General features: G+C 49.3%; 2 protein-coding genes across 3 annotated transcripts in view; one reads left to right on the top strand and one right to left on the bottom strand.

Moving 5' to 3' along the window:
• SCAP (SREBF chaperone) overlaps positions 1 to 10,533 on the top strand; it is a 48,202-nt gene extending 37,669 nt beyond the window's left edge. Inside the window, exons 12-23 of the mRNA XM_075827894.1 lie at positions 368 to 580; positions 955 to 1,400; positions 1,486 to 1,677; positions 1,771 to 1,972; positions 2,055 to 2,170; positions 4,556 to 5,234; positions 6,632 to 6,717; positions 6,842 to 6,924; positions 7,262 to 7,428; positions 7,591 to 7,671; positions 7,792 to 7,998; positions 8,315 to 10,533. Coding sequence (XP_075684009.1) covers positions 368 to 580; positions 955 to 1,400; positions 1,486 to 1,677; positions 1,771 to 1,972; positions 2,055 to 2,170; positions 4,556 to 5,234; positions 6,632 to 6,717; positions 6,842 to 6,924; positions 7,262 to 7,428; positions 7,591 to 7,671; positions 7,792 to 7,998; positions 8,315 to 8,560 — 2,718 coding nt within the window. The 3' untranslated portion in view covers positions 8,561 to 10,533. The remainder of the gene's footprint in view (positions 1 to 367; positions 581 to 954; positions 1,401 to 1,485; positions 1,678 to 1,770; positions 1,973 to 2,054; positions 2,171 to 4,555; positions 5,235 to 6,631; positions 6,718 to 6,841; positions 6,925 to 7,261; positions 7,429 to 7,590; positions 7,672 to 7,791; positions 7,999 to 8,314) is intronic.
• An 818-nt stretch (positions 10,534 to 11,351) lies between these two features.
• ELP6 (elongator acetyltransferase complex subunit 6) lies at positions 11,352 to 18,058 on the bottom strand. Of its 2 annotated transcripts, none has more exons than XM_075828801.1 (7): positions 17,908 to 18,058; positions 17,047 to 17,125; positions 16,883 to 16,953; positions 14,193 to 14,314; positions 13,553 to 13,742; positions 12,211 to 12,357; positions 11,352 to 11,858 (listed from the first exon to the last, which is right to left on the bottom strand). In XM_075828801.1, the coding sequence occupies exons 1-7, from the start codon at positions 17,959 to 17,961 to the stop codon at positions 11,745 to 11,747; spliced, it is 777 nt and encodes a 258-aa protein (XP_075684916.1). In that variant the 5' UTR covers positions 17,962 to 18,058; the 3' UTR covers positions 11,352 to 11,744. The 2 variants fall into 2 exon arrangements, with proteins under 2 accessions (XP_075684916.1, XP_075684917.1); XM_075828802.1 differs by having other exon boundaries at positions 17,882 to 17,968.
• Between the last annotated feature and the right edge of the window lie 700 nt (positions 18,059 to 18,758).

Below are 18,758 nucleotides of genomic sequence, written 5' to 3' on the forward strand. Positions count from 1 at the left end.
CGTAAAAACTAAGCGCAAAAAACGGAGGAATCGCTGTTTTTTTTATATTCTACCCCACAAATAATTTTTTTCTTGTTTCCTAGTACATTATACGGCAAAATAAATGGCGCTACGAAAAACTACAACTCGTCCCACAAAAATCAAGCCCTCCTAGGACTATATCGGCGGAAAAATAAAAAAGTTATGGCTTTTGGAAGGTGGGGGGGGGGACGAAAATTAAAATCTGAAAGTTGTTTACGACCGGAAGGGGTTAATAAGACCTACAAAATTCATTCATTTCCACAAAAGGGGACATTTTGTTCGGGGCGTCAAGGCCCAAAACATCCCCGGTCAGGAAAGGGTTAAACTTCATCTCTTTGACTTGCAGCTCGCTGACCTGAACAAGAGGATGCCGGCCGAGGCCTGCATGCCGCCATCCAAACCTATGTCTCGTATACCGAAATACGAGCGTCCGCAGGCCCTGCGCCCCAACACCCCTCACACCATCACCCTGCAGCCCTTCCGAAACCTGCGCCTGCCCAAAAGACTTCGTCTCATCTACTTTTTTGCCAGGACACGACTGGCCCAGAGGATCATCATGGTGAGAGGGGGAGGGGCAGCGGTCTGTTGGGTTATTTGTTTTACATCATTCGACTCTGGGAATCTCTAATCTTCAGCCACAACTTACAGCTGTCAAATTCGGTTGGTTTCAGGTTCCATGATGTTTTCTTCTCCATTTAGGTCTAAAGCAATTTCTGAATTCTGCTGGTTTCCTTTGCAATGTATTGTGGGAGCTCCAATGTCCTGTCACGTGTCATGACAACGGGGTGTAGCCAAACCGCTGTCTGTTTCCAAGGGCAACCAGCAGAATTTTGAAAGCACCTCCCATATCTATAAATAAATGTAAGTTGATTGTATAAAGTGTGATGAGAGTCATAGATCTTGTTGTATATAACGCACTGCCCCTCTCTATAGGCAGGAACGGTGGTGTGGATTGGGATCCTGCTATATACAGACCCCACCGGCCTCCGGACCTACCTTACCACAGTTCAGGTCACACAGCAGAGCCCTCTAGGGGGTGCTGTAGTGCCGCCCATTCCTGTGCCCGTCATGCCGGCTTCAGATGCCCAGAGCTCGCTCTCTATCCTCCCCACCGGCTCCTCTCAATTCCTGGAGAACCAGTCCCAGAGAGACCACAAGGAGTTGATGGAGACCCTCAGGGAGGCCTTGGATGGAAATTCCAGAAGCAGCTGGGCGGAGGGGCAGCCTAAGGACCAAAGCAAAGTCGGACCAAAGTTTAAGGAGGACCCGGCCCACACAGTGGTCACTTGGGGTCCTGACGATGAAGAAACTTGGCGTAAACTGTCCTTCCGGCACTGGCCAACGCTCTTTAGCTACTATAACCTCACCCTGGCAAAGAGGTAAGTGTCCCTTTAAAGAACTTGAGAACGTGTTCCCGTGTCTTCATGTTCGCTGTATGAACTCGGCACAATGTGTTGGCTTTAGATACATCAGCATCTTGCCCATGATCCCCATCACCCTGTATCTCTCCCCGGAGGAGGTTTCCGAGGCACGGCACCCTCTTGAGGCCCAGCACTCCCAAATATTTCGGCCTCAACGGGATGGACGTCCAGAGGAAGACAAACCTGCCCCTCCTCCCTCCAAATCTCAGGGGTCTGTGGACGTCACCTTATACAAGTAAGAATGTGAAGCTTCTCCCTGTCTCCCCTGACGCCCGGGTCTCTCTGCCCCCGGCATCTCCCCGCCGTAACTCCGTCTTTGTCTTCACAGAGTTGGAGCTTTGGGTTTGGCCTCTGGAATCCTGTTGGTTTTACTCCTCTTCTGTCTTTACCGACTGCTGTGCCCTAAAAACTATGGGCAGAACGGTTTATCTCACAGCCGCCGGAAGAAAGGAGACCTGCCCTGTGATGACTACGGTTATTCACCCCCCGAGACAGAGATTGTACCCCTAGTTCTGAGAGGTCACCTCATGGTGCGTGTTGATGTATGAAGGACGACGCTGTCCCAGCTGAGGTCTCGGCTTCTGTTGAGTGATATTTTTGCCTGTCTCGCAGGACATTGAGTGTCTCGCCAGTGATGGGATGCTATTAGTGAGCTGCTGCCTGGCCGGTCAGATCCGCGTGTGGGACGCTCAGACGGGAGACTGCCTCACTGTTATTCCCAAGCAGGGGTGAGATATAATCTACAGTACAGAAAACAAGTTATAATAAGTCAATGTCAGCGCGCGGTCTAATGGATGTCACGTCTACGGTGCACGCCGGCCCCCGGAGCTTATATGGACATCTTATTTATTGTTTATAAACAGGTCAGTCAGTGCGTTTGGTGAAACTTTATCATTTAGTTTTTATAAATAATGATTTTTACTGTTTGAGATACAGCTGCTTTGTATCCTGTATATCCGTTCTCTAAAGACCTTAATCCGTCAGTCCCACGGACCTGACGGGTTCAGGGTCAGCGGGTCCTGTGTCTCTGACACGTACGATCCACCTGTACTCGATCACATCTAAGTTATGAACTGTCAAAGACGCGCAGGACCGAAGCCGTCACTGAAGCCTTCAGTCCGGCGGACCTGATGGGTACAGGATTCAGCGTAAGATACAAAGCAGCTATATCTCAAAATGTACAAATAATTTTTTTTATAAAAACTGATGACAAAGTTACACCAAACACAGACATTTTTATTAAAATAATTTAGAGGTTTGCATAGCCTGTAAAGAGGCTGTCGCCAGATTATAAGTGCCCTGTCTCCTACATAATGTGATTGGCGCTGTAATGTAGATAACATCAGTGGTTTTTATTTTGGTTGACTCTATAGAAAAACAGCTCTAAAAACAGCCGTAAAAAATGCAGCCAAAAACGCGAGTTTGATTAAAAATTGGCTGAAAATCAGGAGCTGTTTTCCCTTTGTTTAGTAAGCGTGTGAACTTACCCTTAGCCTTTTGGTGTGTCCTATAGCTTCTGCCAGCTGCAGAATCACACCCAAAATGGCAGCCGGACACTGCTTAACAATTTGAAGAAACCTTTTCCTGACTTGTAGGGGGGGGGGGTGAGATTCCCTCCCACATTTACGGCAGCTGTGAGTCAGGTTGCTTTGCCTTATTCACCTTGCTGTAATTCTGGGAAGTGCTCCCTCTGGTGGGCAACATAGGAAAACATGTCAAATTATTATTTAATTTTTAATACTTTCCACCATGTGGAAGAAAAAAAAGATACAGCAAAAAAGTGAAAGAATATAATAGAAATAAGTAACTTACTTAAAAAAAAAGGTTTAATTCGCGACACATTCCCTTTAACTTTACTGAAGTGTCTTGAGAGTGAATAGGCATCGCCTCCAGCCAGGACGCAATGTCTATTCACAATCCCGACACTTCAGTAAAGTTTCTGTGAATAACAGCACAGCGTGATCTCGTGAGATCACGCTGTGCTGTGTGAGTAAGTCCCACAAAAACTTTACCGAAGTGTCGGGAGTGTGAATAGACATTGCGTCCTGGCTGGAGGTGATGCCTATTCACGCTCAAGAAACTTCAGTAAAGTTAATATGGGAGTATGTGACAGTACAACATGATCTCGCGAGATCATGCTGTGTTGCGAGTACTGCTAAAAATGAATGGAGAGAAGTGTATGACGCTGATTGGTCACTGATTGGTCAGCGTCATACACTTCTCTTTACAACGCCCAGTTGGTAAAAAAGTAAAAACACGCCCAGTTTTCTATTAAGAATCGAATTAGCATAAATCTAAAATTGCTCATAACTTGCTCAAAATTGATAGTTTTTCTAAATAAAAACCATTCCTATTATCTACATTACAGCGCCGATCAGATTATGTAGGAGACAGGGCACTTATAATCTGGTGACAGAGCCTCTTTAAGGCCAAATGCACACAATTCGTATTTTCATGCAGCAAATCCAGTACCAGCAAAGTAAATGAGATTTTAAGAAATCTCATCTACACATTGCGGTTTTTTTGCACGTCGTTTGATCTGTGGTGCGTATTTTAAAATCTGAAGCCTGTCAATTCATATTGCATTTCCGCTTGCAAATTATATCTGACTAGTTTTAAAAAAAAAAAAATGCACCAAAATCCGCAGCATAAAACCTGCACCTATTTCCACATCAAAATGTAAAAAACTGCACCGGATTTTACCTGCGTAATTATAATCAGATGTTGCTGCCACTTATACTCAGATGTTGCTGCCACTTATAATCAGATGTTGCTGCCACTTATACTCAGATGTTGCTGCCACTTATACTCAGATGTTGCTGCCACTTATACTCAGATGTTGCTGCCACTTATACTCAGATGTTGCTGCCACTTATACTCAGATGTTGCTGCCACTTATACTCAGATGTTGCTGCCACTTATACTCAGATGTTGCTGCCACTTATACTCAGATAACGCGTCACTTATAATCAGATGTTGCTGCCACTTATAATCAGATGTTGCTGCCACTTATAAGTGCGGCCGGATGCGGGGCTGTCTGAGTTCTAGTGTCTGGTGTAACTGTAGCGTTATACTGCTATTATGTGTCACCATTTTTCTGACTTTCTCTCCAGGCTGCGCAGGGAGAGCAGCGGCGTCTTCGAGTATCAGGACACTTGGGAGCAGTTCTCTGAATGTAAATACAACCCCGAGGACTCCTTGGAGAACGGTTACCTGAAGAGAAGACCGCCGCCCTGTCAGCCGCCCCTCTTCTACGAGCAGCCGGATCTTTCCAGTCTGATCGATACGAACTTCTGTGAGCAGGTGAAGCAGGAGGAGCCCGAGATCATCCCGAGCCCCGGGGTGAAGCAGGGGCAGCCCGAGATTATCCCGAGCCCCGGGGTGAAGCAGGGGCAGCCCGAGATCATCCCGAGCCCCAGGGTGAAGCAGGGGGAGCCCGAGATCATCCCGATCCCCGGAGTGAAGCTGGAGTCCGGCGGCTATGACTTCAGCAGTCTGGTGCAGCGGGCGTACGAGGAGCATGGCGCCTCCTGCAGCTTTTCTCCCGTCTTCTCCCCGGCTCTGTATGGACAGTGCCATCTTACGGCCGGCGGACGGAGCAGATCACCTGGGAGCCGGTCCGATGGCGGCTGCGCTTCTGTCAGGAGGAAGAGCTCGGCAGAAGAGCTGGTGTTCTGTAACGGGACGTCCTCACCGGTGTCTGGTTGGACAGAAGATTTCGACAGTTCAGTGTGGAGTCTGGGACTACAGGGAAACCTCATTGTAGCGGGGAAGAGTAACGGAAAACTAGAGGTATACAGGCTTCTCCCGTATATTCAGTAATAACCTTAGATAAGATACACTTAATGAAGGCTCAGTGGCCCCTGACTGCTCTCAATGAAGGCTCAGTGGCCCCTGACTTATCTCAATGAAGGCTCAGTGGCCCCTGACTGCTCTCAATGAAGGCTCAGTGGCCCCTGACTGCTCTCAGTGAAGGCTCAGTGGCCCCTGACTGCTCTCAGTGAAGGCTCAGTGGCCCCTGACTGCTCTCAGTGAAGGCTCAGTGGCCCCTGACTGCTCTCAATGAAGGCTCAGTGGCCCCTGACTGCTCTCAATGAAGGTTTAGTGGCCTCTGACTGCTCTCAATGAAGGTTTAGTGGCCCCTGACTGCTCTCAATGAAGGCTCAGTGGCCCCTGGCTGCTCTCAATGAAGGCTCAGTGGCCCCTGGCTGCTCTCAATGAAGGCTCAGTGGCCCCTGGCTGCTCTCAATGAAGGCTCAGTGGCCCCTGGCTGCTCTCAATGAAGGCTCAGCGGCCCCTGGCTGCTCTCAATGAAGGCTCAGCGGCCCCTGGCTGCTCTCAATGAAGGCTCAGTGGCCCCTGGCTGCTCTCAATGAAGGTTTAGTGGCCCCTGACTGCTCTCAATAAAGGTTTAGTGGCCCCTGACTGCCCTCAATGAACGTTTAGTGGCCCCTGACTGCTCTCAATGAAGGCTCAGTGGCCCCTGACTGCTCTCAGTGAAGGCTCAGCGGCCCCTGACTGCTCTCAATGAAGGTTTAGTGGCCCCTGACTGCTCTCAATGAAGGTTTAGTGGCCCCTGACTGCTCTCAATGAAGGCTCAGTGGCCCCTGGCTGCTCTCAATGAAGGTGCAGTGGCCCCTCATTACTCTTAATGAAGACTCAGTGGCCCCTGACTGCTCTCAGTGAAGGCTCAGCGGCCCCTGGCTGCTCTCAATGAAGGTGCAGTGGCCCCTGGCTGCTCTCAGTGAAGGCTCAGCGGCCCCTGACTGCTCTCAATGAAGGTTTAGTGGCCTCTGACTGCTCTCAATGAAGGTTTAGTGGCCCCTGACTGCTCTCAATGAAGGCTCAGTGGCCCCTGACTGCTCTCAATGAAGGCTCAGTGGCCCCTGACTGCTCTCAGTGAAGGCTCAGCGGCCCCTGACTGCTCTCAATGAAGGTTTAGTGGCCTCTGACTGCTCTCAATGAAGGTTTAGTGGCCTCTGACTGCTCTCAATGAAGGTTTAGTGGCCCCTGACTGCTCTCAATGAAGGCTCAGTGGCCTCTGACTGCTCTCAGTGAAGGCTCAGTGGCCCCTGGTTGTGCAGCGTTTGATCCTTTATATATGTAATGTGCATGTTTTTGATTCTTGGTTTGATGTTTTTCTGCCCGGTCGCCTCATTGTCGTTACCTTATTATTTTTTTACCTCTAGGTCTGGGACGCCATTGAGGGGGTTCTGCGCTGCAGTAGCGGTGACGGTCAGAGCGGGATCACTGCACTCGTTTTCTTGAATCACAGGTATGACCCCCCCCCCCAGCCTATATATTTACTGTACGGGGATAGCGATGAGGACCCCAGGGAGGGGTCCGGTGATGGAGGGGTCCGGTGATGGAGGTGACATTACAAGGTTTCTGTCTTCCAGGATTGTAGCCGCTCGGCTCAACGGCTCCTTGGATTTCTTCTGTCTGGATTCCCAAAAATCCTCCAGCCAGTTACAGTTCAGAGGTGAGTGACATCACGGCCGGCCCTCTCTGTCCTCTAGAAGACGGGTTACAACCTACACAATACTTTGCTTTATCTTTATATGTGGTTTTCTTCTCCGCTCACACCCAGTTTGGAATCTGTCTGGTTTAGCTGCATTCAGTCGCTGCCTTTTGTAGACGATTAAAGGGGTTGTCCAGGATTAGAACGACAAGGCTGATTTCTTCCAAAAACTGCGCCACACACAACGCATGGACAGGTGTGGCGCTGTTTCTGACGGAGAGCAGCCATGTTTTTCTAATCCTTGACAAAACTTGAAAGCTAAACGACATAATAATAACACGCGTCTGATTCATCCCAGGAACGTCCTCCCGCAGCGCCGTCCCCAGCTCTCCGCTCTACTCCAACGATGACATCATCCGCTGTCAGCTGACGCACACTGTGGCCTGTGCCCACCAGAAGCCAATCACGGTGTTAAAAGCAGCGGCCGGGCGCCTTGTGACCGGGAGCCAGGACCACACTCTGAGAGTGAGTGGATACGTTGTCGCTCATGGTCCAGAATCAAAATGTTCTTTCTCTTTAAATCCCAATAACGCCAAATAATATGCGTCGGAGAGAGTCGTGGCATTATATTCCTCCCCCCGCAGCACACCGTGAGGCTGCTGACTCGTCTGTCTGCTCTTTCTGTAGGTGTACCGCTTGGAGGACGCTTGCTGCTTGTTCACACTGCAGGGTCACTCAGGGGGGATTACTGCCATTTATATAGACCAGGTGAGTGCCTCCGCTGAGGGGGCCATTATTTTGCCTTGGTGGGGGTTACTGCCATAATGGACCACTCCGACCTCCCCACTAAATTTGCAGGTACTAACCCGTTTTTATTTTTACCTGCAGACCATGGTCCTGGCCAGTGGGGGGCAAGACGGAGCCATCTGTTTATGGGATGTACTCACTGGAAGCAGAGTCGGCCACATGCCCGGGCATCGAGGAGACATCACCTCACTGTTGTGCACGGCGTCCTATGTCATCAGCAGTGGCCTGGATGATGTCATCAGTATATGGGACCGGAGCTCAGGGATCAAGCTTTACTCCATACAACAAGTGAGTTCTGAGCTCTCCTGGACATATGTCACCGGATAACGCGGGATAATGTGTCATCCACGTCCAGGCAGCAATGGCAGCTGTGCCCCAATGTGTGATCTGCTGTGGCGTCCATCATCTCATCCACATGGTCGGTGGGTTTGACTGACTCATCTAATGTATGGGGCCCTGTAAGAAATGCGGAGTAGCTGTGACTGGGCTAAACCTGCCATAAGATTAGTATTTGAGGATTGATCAGTATGTGCGGGGGGATCGTCCGTCCGTCAGTTGTATGTCAGTTGTAGGTCTATGATGGTGTGATATTCTCTCTCCTCAGGACTTGGGTTGCGGCTCCAGTTTGGGTCTCATCTCAGACAACCTGCTGGTGACCGGCGGTCAGGGCTGCGTGTCATTCTGGGACATCGGTTATGGAGATCTCCTACAGACGGTCTACCTGGGAAAATGTGAGGAAGCTCAGCCAGCCCGTCAGATCCTGGTCCTGGACAACGCAGCGATTGTCTGTGACTTTGGCAGTGAGCTGAGTCTGGTCTACGTCCCATCAGTCCTGGAGAAGCTCGACTGAGGAAGACTCAGGGACCGTAGGGCAAGCGTGGCGTTTAACCCCTGCCGGAGGAGCGGCACTGAAGGGGTTACTCTATCACCATGAGTTTCTAACTATACTTCCAATGGAATTGTACAATTTACAGCTCCCCATTTTCTCGGGTTCATCTCTCACCTGTCCGGATAGGTTTATTTTTAGGCAGTCAGGTCGGTGATGCCCCAGAAAATGCAGGAACCCCGACAGATTCGTAATGAATCGGTAGCACTTCACGATCACGCGTGATGGATGTCCGGGAGAGCGACGCTAGCGCTATACGTCATCAATGTGTGGCCGTGTACCGCGCCGCCGGTGTCTGTCAATATCTAGGAGGGACCGGGAGGGGAATTTTAATATTGTAAGCGTCGGGGCCCTCCCAGGTGGGGCCACAACGCTGACGACGCCTGGAAAGGGCGGCTATGAACATGCTGCCCTATTAAATGATACGGAGTATCGGGACGGACTTCATTCCAGTCTGCAGTGGAAGGAGACCAGAGCCGTGTCCCTACTGGTGCAGAGTATCACAGCGCCCTCTAGATGGCGCTACAATACATCTGTCCTTCAGGCTGTGAGGGGGCACTTACCGGCTGCGCTGGGGGTTAAGGTTCACATATTTATATCCCCTTCCAGGCAGCAGGAAAGTTTCCCCTCCCCCTGCTTTGGGTAAAGGAGTAATTCAGAAGTCGGCGCAGTCGCACGGCGTATTCTCGGGGCGCTTCTCCCACATATTACGTTTCGTGTAGACTTTATTATCTGCGTTTTTTCTGGATTTGACAAGAAATACGTGGCTGAAAGTATGTGAACCCCCTCAGAGTGAAATACTGGGATATTCACGAAAAGAGGTTGGGTCTTGGTAAAGTCGAGGAATCCTTAAAGGAAAACACCAGTCAGGAAACGTCTCCCCCATAACGTCTGTATGATCTCCGGCACAACGTAAAGGCTTTATCATCTGGTTCTAACATTTTTGCTGCTCCATGACACACATTTTCCCACGCCAGTATTTAGGTGTCAGACCCCACCCCTTTTGTCCGGGGCCTGTCATGGGGGGAGGGGTTCTTTCTTATTCCTTTGTGACCTGAAGACTATAAAGTTCCAATGATGCCCCCAATGAATGGCCTGGGCAGATCCCCCATATATAATATCAGCGTAGAGCCGCTGCAGGAGGAGTGACATGTAGTGTCTGTACGGGGAGAGGGGCCAACGCGGTTGTCATTTTTGCTGCATTTTATATTGAGCCCGAGACTAGAATTTATAATCCCTATCCCAGGGAAGGCGTCACACGGCGGGGGCTGAGGTATAAGGTGCTGTATGTGGCATCTCCTCTAAAGCAGGGGGTGGAGATGTGACAACTCTGCCTCACTACGTTCCCCTCCCCCTCAGAGCAGTGATGGAGACCATTGTTCTGTGTGCGGAAGGTTGACTGTAGCTCCACCCCCACAGGACCCCCCATGACACTACATTTATACACAGTAGAGGGGTTGGGGGGGCACTTACTTGCTGTGGGTCTATTGCTGCCGTGTTCTCTCGCAGTACAGAACATTTCCGGCTCAGCTTGACCCAGTAACGTGTTACGGACCGTCCCAGCCCCCGAGGAAACGTCCATTTCCCCGTGAGAAAAGAACGTTTCTATTGGACGAGCCTGGTCAGCTGAGCGATTGTCACCCGCTCGAGGCAGTGCGATAGGTCACGTGACAGGAGCCACTTCCTGCCGGCGCCGCTCCCCCCGGATCGGTTCATGTCGCTGCGTCAACTACTGTTTAATGTCGCGTCTAACCTGCGTCGCGTGTAGAGAAGAGATAATATTTTTGGTAAAGGTAATTTATTTTGCTGTAGGTCTCGCGCCGCGGAGAGCGCTGAATCTCCGGTGTACAGTCTCTTAGTTTATTTGTATATTTTGAATTTGAGCTTTTTGTTTCTTTTCAATCCTCCGTAATTTTCTTACATAAAACTCTCTGAAACGTCGTGTTCATGTTTATTTCTGTGGTGGATCGAAGAGACATAAATCCTGATAATCAACTCCCACCCATCACATCACCCCCACCCGTCACTCCACCCCCCTCTCCATCACCCCCACCCGTCACTGGCCACTGTCCACCCCCTCTCCATCACCCGTCACTCCACCCCCCTCTCCCGTCACTCTCGCCCATCCACCCCCCTCCCGTCACTGGCCACTGTCCACCCCCTCTACATCACCCTCACCTCCACCCGTCACTCCATCACCCCCACCCGTCACTCCACCCCCCTCTCCATCACCCCCACCCGTCACTCCACCCATCCACCCCCCTCTCCATCACCCCCACCCGTCACTCCACCCCCCCTCTCCATCACCCCCACCCGTCACTCCACCCCCCTCTCCATCACCCCCACCCGTCACTCCACCCCCCTCTCCCGTCACTCTCGCCCATCCACCCCCCTCCCGTCACTTGCCACTGTCCACCCCCTCTACATCACCCTCACCTCCACCCGTCACTCCATCACCCCCTCCCGCCACTCTTGCCCATCCACCCCCCTCCCGTCACTGTCCACCCCCTCTCCATCACCCTCACCTCCACCCGTCACTCCATCACCCCCTCCCGTCACTCTTGCCCATCCACCCCCCTCTCCATCACCCCCTCACGTCACTCTGGCCACTGGCCACCCCCTCTCCATCACCCTCACTCCACCCCCCTCTCCATCACCCCCTTCCGTCACTCTCGCCTGTCCACTCACTCCACCCCCCTCTCTATCACCCCCACCTGCTCCTGTCACCCCCATCCCTGCCTCCTCACCACCCTATTCTTGCTTGCCCCCACTCGTCAACCCCATCTATTCTCGGTCACACTTGTCCCCTAACACAACCCTTCCTGCCGCCCTCTACTTTTCTTGCACCCCGTGTGGCCCCCCCTTTCATTTACTACTGGAGCGACCTCTTCCCATCACCCTCTACCCTACATTGCGGCTACTCCCCTGCGTCACCCCCCACACGTGGTTCCCCTCCTGTATAATCAGCGGATTGTTCCTTATTGATCTTATCTGGACAATCTGTATGACGATGCCCCCTCCTCAGTCTGGTCTGTTGTGCCCGCACGGGGCATGATACGCAGCCTGGCACTCCTTGTACTCAGCTCTGCCAGGATCCAGCTGTAAACGCGCGCACCAGGCGTGGGCCTCTGGGTGACGAGTCCGCAGATTATAGGACGGCTGCAGATAGACCCCTGGCGAAGAAGCTGACGGACTTGTCCTGGATTTTGTACTGGTAGATGACGGGCTGGTCACTGTCCCGGGTCCTCCAGGTGATGGTCAACTGTGAGAGGTAACAGGTGAAATGCTCTAGTCACAACACAAGCAGTATATTCTGGGTCGGTATACTCACATGCGTATCTTTACGTTGTGCCAAATATTACTCAATCTTTCCTGGTTGAACTTCATGGACATCATACAGCAACCATTCTGACTAGGTACTATGTTCCTTTAACTTTTAAAGGGGCCTACACCCTCAAAATAAGCAGCAATCGAGACAGGGTGAAGACTATTCTAGAACATAGGAAATGTGGAGGAGGGGCTGTATACCAGAAACTGAGCCCTGTTCTGACTGCTGCCTATGATATGGGGAGGGGGACCTAGTATGGCACGCGCTGCCACCACCACACACTGACCTCTCCATGGACATCCTTACAGAAGCCGGTGACAAGACCCTCCACCTGCAGGATCAGACTACTCTGGTGACACAAAGACTTCAGCAACAGATCATTCTCCGCGTCCTCCGACCCCTCATCTCCCTGCAGCAAACAAACCACGACCCCCTAAAAAAGAAAACAACTCCGGGAAATCACAGAACCCCCGAACCGGAGATGATGGGCAGAACATGAACCCACAGACGTAGCAGAGCTGAACCGGTCATTTCACTGTTACTTTCTACAAATAATGTAGTAGATGTTACCTGCAGTCCTATGTAACACCGCAGATAACACAGCAATAACTGAGTACAGATAATGTAGTAGTGTTACCGGAAGTCCTATGTAACACCACAGATAACACAGTGATAACTCCCTGAGTACAGATAATGTAATAGATGTTACCTGCAGTCCTATGTAACACCACAGATAACACACAGTGATAACTATCTGAGTACAGCTAATGTAGTAGATGTTACCTGCAGTCCTATGTAACACCGCAGATAACACAGCAATAACTGAGTACAGATAATGTAGTAGTGTTACCGGAAGTCCTATGTAACACCACAGATAACACAGTGATAACTCCCTGAGTACAGATAATGTAATAGATGTTACCTGCAGTCCTATGTAACACCACAGATAACACACAGTGATAACTATCTGAGTACAGCTAATGTAGTAGATGTTACCTGCAGTCCTATGTAACACCACAGATAACACAGTGATAACTCTGTGAGTACAGATAATGTAGTAGATGTTCCCTGCAGTCCTATGTAACACCACAGATAACACAGTGATAACTCCCTGAGTACAGATAATGTAATAGATGTTACCTGCAGTCCTATGTAACACCACAGATAACACACAGTGATAACTATCTGAGTACAGATAATGTAGTAGTGTTACCTGCAGTCCTATGTAACACCACAGATAACACAGTGATAACTCTCTGGGTACAGATAATGTAGTAGATGTCACCTGCAGTCCTATGTAACACCACAGATAACACAGTGATAACTCTCTGAGTACAGATAATGTGGAAGATGTTACCGGCAGTCCTATGTAACACCACAGATAACACAGTGATAACTCTCTCAGTACAGATAATGTAGTAGTGTTACCGGCAGTCCTATGTAACACCACAGATAACACAGTGATAACTCTCTCAGTACAGATAATGTAGTAGTGTTACCGGCAGTCCTATGTAACAGCACTAACAATAGAGGGATATAACAGTTGTAGCAGCCTTTGTCACCTCCGTCTATACTTTCTCTGTTTTGTACTGGCGTGAACAGGGCGTACGTGAATGAGGGGCACACACCTGGTACTTGCAGCATACGCTGGCTCTGCAGTAATGGATGAAGTCCAGCACTTGCAGGGTGGTGACCCCCAGGCTGAGCAGCACACTGACATCGTCTATGATCAGCACCGGGCATTTCCACTGTTCTCCTGCAGAGGGCGTCAGTGCAGCAGTAATGAAGTCATACAGGGGCCGGAGGTCACTTCCTGTCCTAAAAGAAAGAACAGCCATTAATTCCTTCCGCTTCCCTGACCCTCTGATCCAATGGATTCAATTCAGGGTTACAGTGAGCAACATATCAAAACCACTCCCCCGACTCCTCCCCCTTATTGAGGCCCCTCCCCTATGTACAGCAGTTTATTACTTGTATTTTATAATCATCTATTCGTCTAATGACAATCATCTCTCCATGTACGGACTTCCTTCTTAGCGTGTGCTTACACATCAGTTCATTTAAAAAAGTGAAGATGCAGTGTAAAGCATGAGGGATTTAAAAGAGCAGCAGCGAAACAAGAGGTGGCTATTGAAGCTGCCACAGACTCCAATAGACAACACGGCTAAGCTGGAGACACCGATCAGGATTTTAAGATCACAACTGAACCTCCGCTTTATCCAGATTTTCTGGGGTGATCCCCCGAAAAAAAGCGAGCGTACTACTGACCTCAGAAAACGCAGAGGATTCTCAGTCTCTGGAGTATCCGTAAACAGCAGACGGGTGTAAGACCTCAGCCCCTCCAGGAACCGCAGCTGCCCCTGATCCCGAGCGCTCACCAGATTCACTCCCTGAGGAAGAAACATAAAACTGTAACTGTGCGGAAGTCCTCAAGTGACTGTACAATGTCTGGTCTAAAGACAGTGAGTGCAGCTCTGGAGTATAATACCGGATGTAACTCAGGATCAGTACAGGATAAGTAATGTATGTACACAGTGACTCCACCAGCAGAATAGGGAGTGCAGCTCTGGAGTATAATACAGGATATAACTCAGGATCAGTACAGGATAAGTAATGTAATGTGTGTACACAGTGACTCCACCAGCAGAATAGTGAGTGCAGCTCTGGAGTATAATACAGGATGTAACTCAGGATCAGTACAGGATAAGTAATGTATGTACACAGTGACTCCACCAGCAGAATAGTAAGCGCAGCTCTGGAGTATAATACAGGATGTAACTCAGGATCAGTACAGGATAAGTAATGTAATGTATGTACACAGTGACTCCACCAGCAGAATAGTGAGTGCAGCTCTGGAGTATAATACAGGATGTAACTCAGGATCAGTACAGGATAAGTAATGTAATGTATGTACACAGTGACTCCACCAGCAGAATAGTGAGTGCAGCTCTGGAGTATAATATAAGATGTAACTCAGGATCAGTACAGGATAAGTAATGTAATGTATGTACACAGTGACTCCACCAGCAGAATAGTGAGTGCAGCTCTGGAGTATAATACAGGATGTAACTCAGGATCAGTACAGGATAAGTAATGTAATGTATGTACACAGTGACTCCACCAGCAGAATAGTGAGTGCAGCTCTGGAGTATAATACAGGATGTAACTCAGGATCAGAACAGGATAAGTAATGTATGTACACAGAGACTCCACCAGCAGAATAGTGAGTGCAGCTCTGGAGTATAACATAGGATGTAACTCAGGATCAGTACAGGATAGGTAATGTAATGTATGTACACAGTGACTCCACCAGCAGAATAGTGAGTGCAGCTCTGGAGTATAATACAGGATGTAACTCAGGATCAGTACAGGATAAGTAATGTAATGTATGTACACAGTGACTCCACCAGCAGAATAGTGAGTGCAGCTCTGGAGTATAATACAGGATGTAACTCAGGATCAGTACAGGATAAGTAATGTAATGTATGTACACAGTGACTCCACCAGCAGAATAGTGAGTGCAGCTCTGGAGTATAATACAGGATGTAACTCAGGATCAGTACAGGATAAGTAATGTAATGTATGTACACAGTGACTCCACCAGTAGAATAGTGAGTGCTGCTCTGGAGTATAATACAGGATGTAACTCAGGATCAATACAGGATAAGTAATGTAATGTATGTACACAGTGACTCCACCAGCAGAATAGTGAGTGCAGCTCTGGAGTATAATACAGGATGTAACTCAGGATCAGTACAGGATAAGTAATGTAATGTATGTACACAGTGACTCCTCCAGCAGAATAGTGAGTGCAGCTCTGGAGTATAATACAGGATATAACTCAGGATCAGTACAGGATAAGTAATGTAATGTATGTACACCGTGTCTCCACCAGCAGAATAGTGAGTGCAGCTCTGGAGTATAATACAGGATGTATCTCAGGATCGGTACAGGATAAGTAATGTAATGTATGTACACAGTGACTCCACCAGCAGAATAGTGACTGCAGCTCTGGAGTATAATACAGGCTGTAACTCAGGATCAGTACAGGATAAGTAATGTAATGTATATACACAGTGACTCCACCAGCAGAATAGTGAGTGCAGCTCTGGAGTATAATACAGGATGTAACTCAGGATCAGTACAGGATAAGTAATGTAATGTATATACACAGTGACTCCACCAGCAGAATAGTGAGTGCAGCTCTGGAGTATAATACAGGATATAACTCAGGATCAGTACAGGATAAGTAATGTATATACACAGTGACTCCACAGCAGAATAGTGAGTGCAGCTCTGGAGTATAATACAGGATGTAACTCAGGATCAGTACAGGATAAGTAATGTCATGTATGTACACAGTGACTCCACCAGCAGAATAGTGAGTGCAGCTCTGGAGTATAATACAGGATGAGTAATGTAATGTATGTACACTCCTTCCCTTTACTGGGTTCTGTTACTCAGCCTGGCAAGAAACGCATCAAGAACATGTTTTGTGCATCATTTAAAGGTCCATGTAAACCTTTGAACACTTTTTTTTTTTAAATAAAACAATTATAGTTTTTGATGCAACTTTTAATAGTTTTTAGTTGTTTTTTTTACTTTTTGAGATACAGCTGCTTTGTATCCTGTATACCTAGAAGTTGTATCTTGCGCTGAAATCCATCAGGTCAGCAGGACTGACAGCTTCAGTGACAGCGGGTCCAGCATACAATGCAGCTGTATCTCAAAAAAAAAAACGAAAAAAAAAACCGATGTAATAAAAAACAAAAAACAGTAGAAAAGTTGCATTAAACACCATATAAAAAGTCTTCGGCCGTGTCCTACACAGATTCATGACTACATACAGTGGGCAGGAGTTTTATTCTCTGTGGGCAGGAGCGGACAGCAAGCAGAGATCTTGCAAATAGAATGTAGCAGAACTTTTCACGTACAATGTTTCATCTTTATTGACTCACCAGCTTCTGGGCGATGATGTTGTAGTGACTGAACGACTGAGCGAGAGCCACAAAACACACGTTACACCCGGCTGCCGAGACACAAACCATCGTTATCACCGGAGAACGCGATATATGCCCCGCCCCCAGCACTATGACATCACCGCGAGGACGTCATCACTTACCCCTCAGGTAATAGGACAGGAAGTGATGCAGCAAGAAGCCGGGGTCCGTCTTGTGGCCGCTGATCAGTGTGAACTGTCCCTGGAAGAGAAGATGAGGGGTGAGCAGGGGGGGTACAGAGCGACTACCACTCCCAACATGATAGTTATCCCTCTAGAGAACCGCAATGTGACAGTAGAAGATCGGTGACCGCGGACCCGGTATAATATCACCCCCCCTCCTCCGGCATATATAGGGGGTGAGATGCCACTAGGGGGGCAGTAGCGGGGACTAGAGGTGAGAAAGAGGGGACACGTAACGTGTCTGTAGATTCCATTAGACCCCCCCTCCCCCGGTTACGGGGTGAGAATTACGCGCAGTTGCGATGAGTTTGTGCGGATTGTGGAGTCGCAGCCCAAACATCACCAAGAAACCCCAAAATACAGGGGAGCGGAGATCTGGGGTGCAGGACTTGTGGCGGCAGCTAAACCGTGGCACATGAGGGGTGGAGCTCTGGTGGAGCAGACTGAGGTGCAGCACTGGCTTATGAAGGAGCGGGTCACTAGGGGTGCAGGAGCAGCTGCTCACGATGATGGGTGCTGAATTAGGTGCAGTATGGGGGAGGGGGTTATTTTAGGGTGCAGGGTTGGTCCTTATGTGAAGTTATCATTTTGGGGAAAAAGACAATGAAAGTCTGTGGAGAGGAGGGGAGAGGAGGAGGAGGAGGGGGGGGGGTGTAATTTGGTGTTAAGGAAAAATGGGGAATTAGTAGATTGAGCAGTAGAATCAGGGGGTTAGGGATTTGTGGGTAGGTCCAGCGTTTTAGCGTGTGATCCCTTAAAGATTCGAGTAACGTACTACCGCGACACCCGCCATGTTCTCACCCGCTCCGGGTTGTCAGTGTCCGCCCCCAGCAGGGTGTTCAGCTCCGGGAACATTTTGCAGTGACCACGTGGTTGCTATGGCGAAGTAGAGTTGATCGCTTCCGGGTTCCTGACAATGCCATTTCTAGCCCGGCCACCGTAGCCAGGCCGCGCCGCCATCTTGTGAGTGGCATAGACGCTAGACTGCTACTCACAACGTATCACCTGCAATTCACAAAATAACCAGCAGAGCGTGAGAGAGGACTCTGGGTGTGTATATATATATTACATAACCCGAGAGTGACCGACAGAGGGGGCCAGAGAGCTGAGTGTTTTGTGACCAGACACATGAGATCCCGGAACCTTCTACTCCAGACATGGGGGGGGGTTTTGATTTATTATGATGAGTGAGCTTTATACGCTAAATCTATCACAATTGCGCACATGCAGGGGCGTAACTAGGAAAAACTGGGCCCCATAGCAAACTTTTCACTGGGACCCCCTCCCCTGGGTATCACACAACTCCCCCATTGTAGATAGTGCCTCCCTATAGATTCCGCCACACAGCGCCCCCTATAGATAGCACCATATACATTCCCCCCTGCAGATAACGCCATACAGACCCCCCCTGTAGATAACGCCATACAGACCCCCTGTAGATAACGCCATACAGACCCCCCCTGTAGATGACGCCATACAGACCCCCCCTGTAGATAACGCCATACAGACCCCCCCTGTAGATAACGCCATACAGACCCCCCCTGTAGATAACGCCATACAGACCCCCCCGTAGATAACGCCATACAGCCCCCTGTAGATAACGCCATACAGACCCCCCCTGTAGATAACGCCATACAGACCCCCCCGTAGAT

This window comes from Rhinoderma darwinii, chromosome 5 (assembly GCF_050947455.1).
Source record: "Rhinoderma darwinii isolate aRhiDar2 chromosome 5, aRhiDar2.hap1, whole genome shotgun sequence".
NCBI classification, from domain to species: Eukaryota; Metazoa; Chordata; class Amphibia; order Anura; family Rhinodermatidae; genus Rhinoderma; species Rhinoderma darwinii.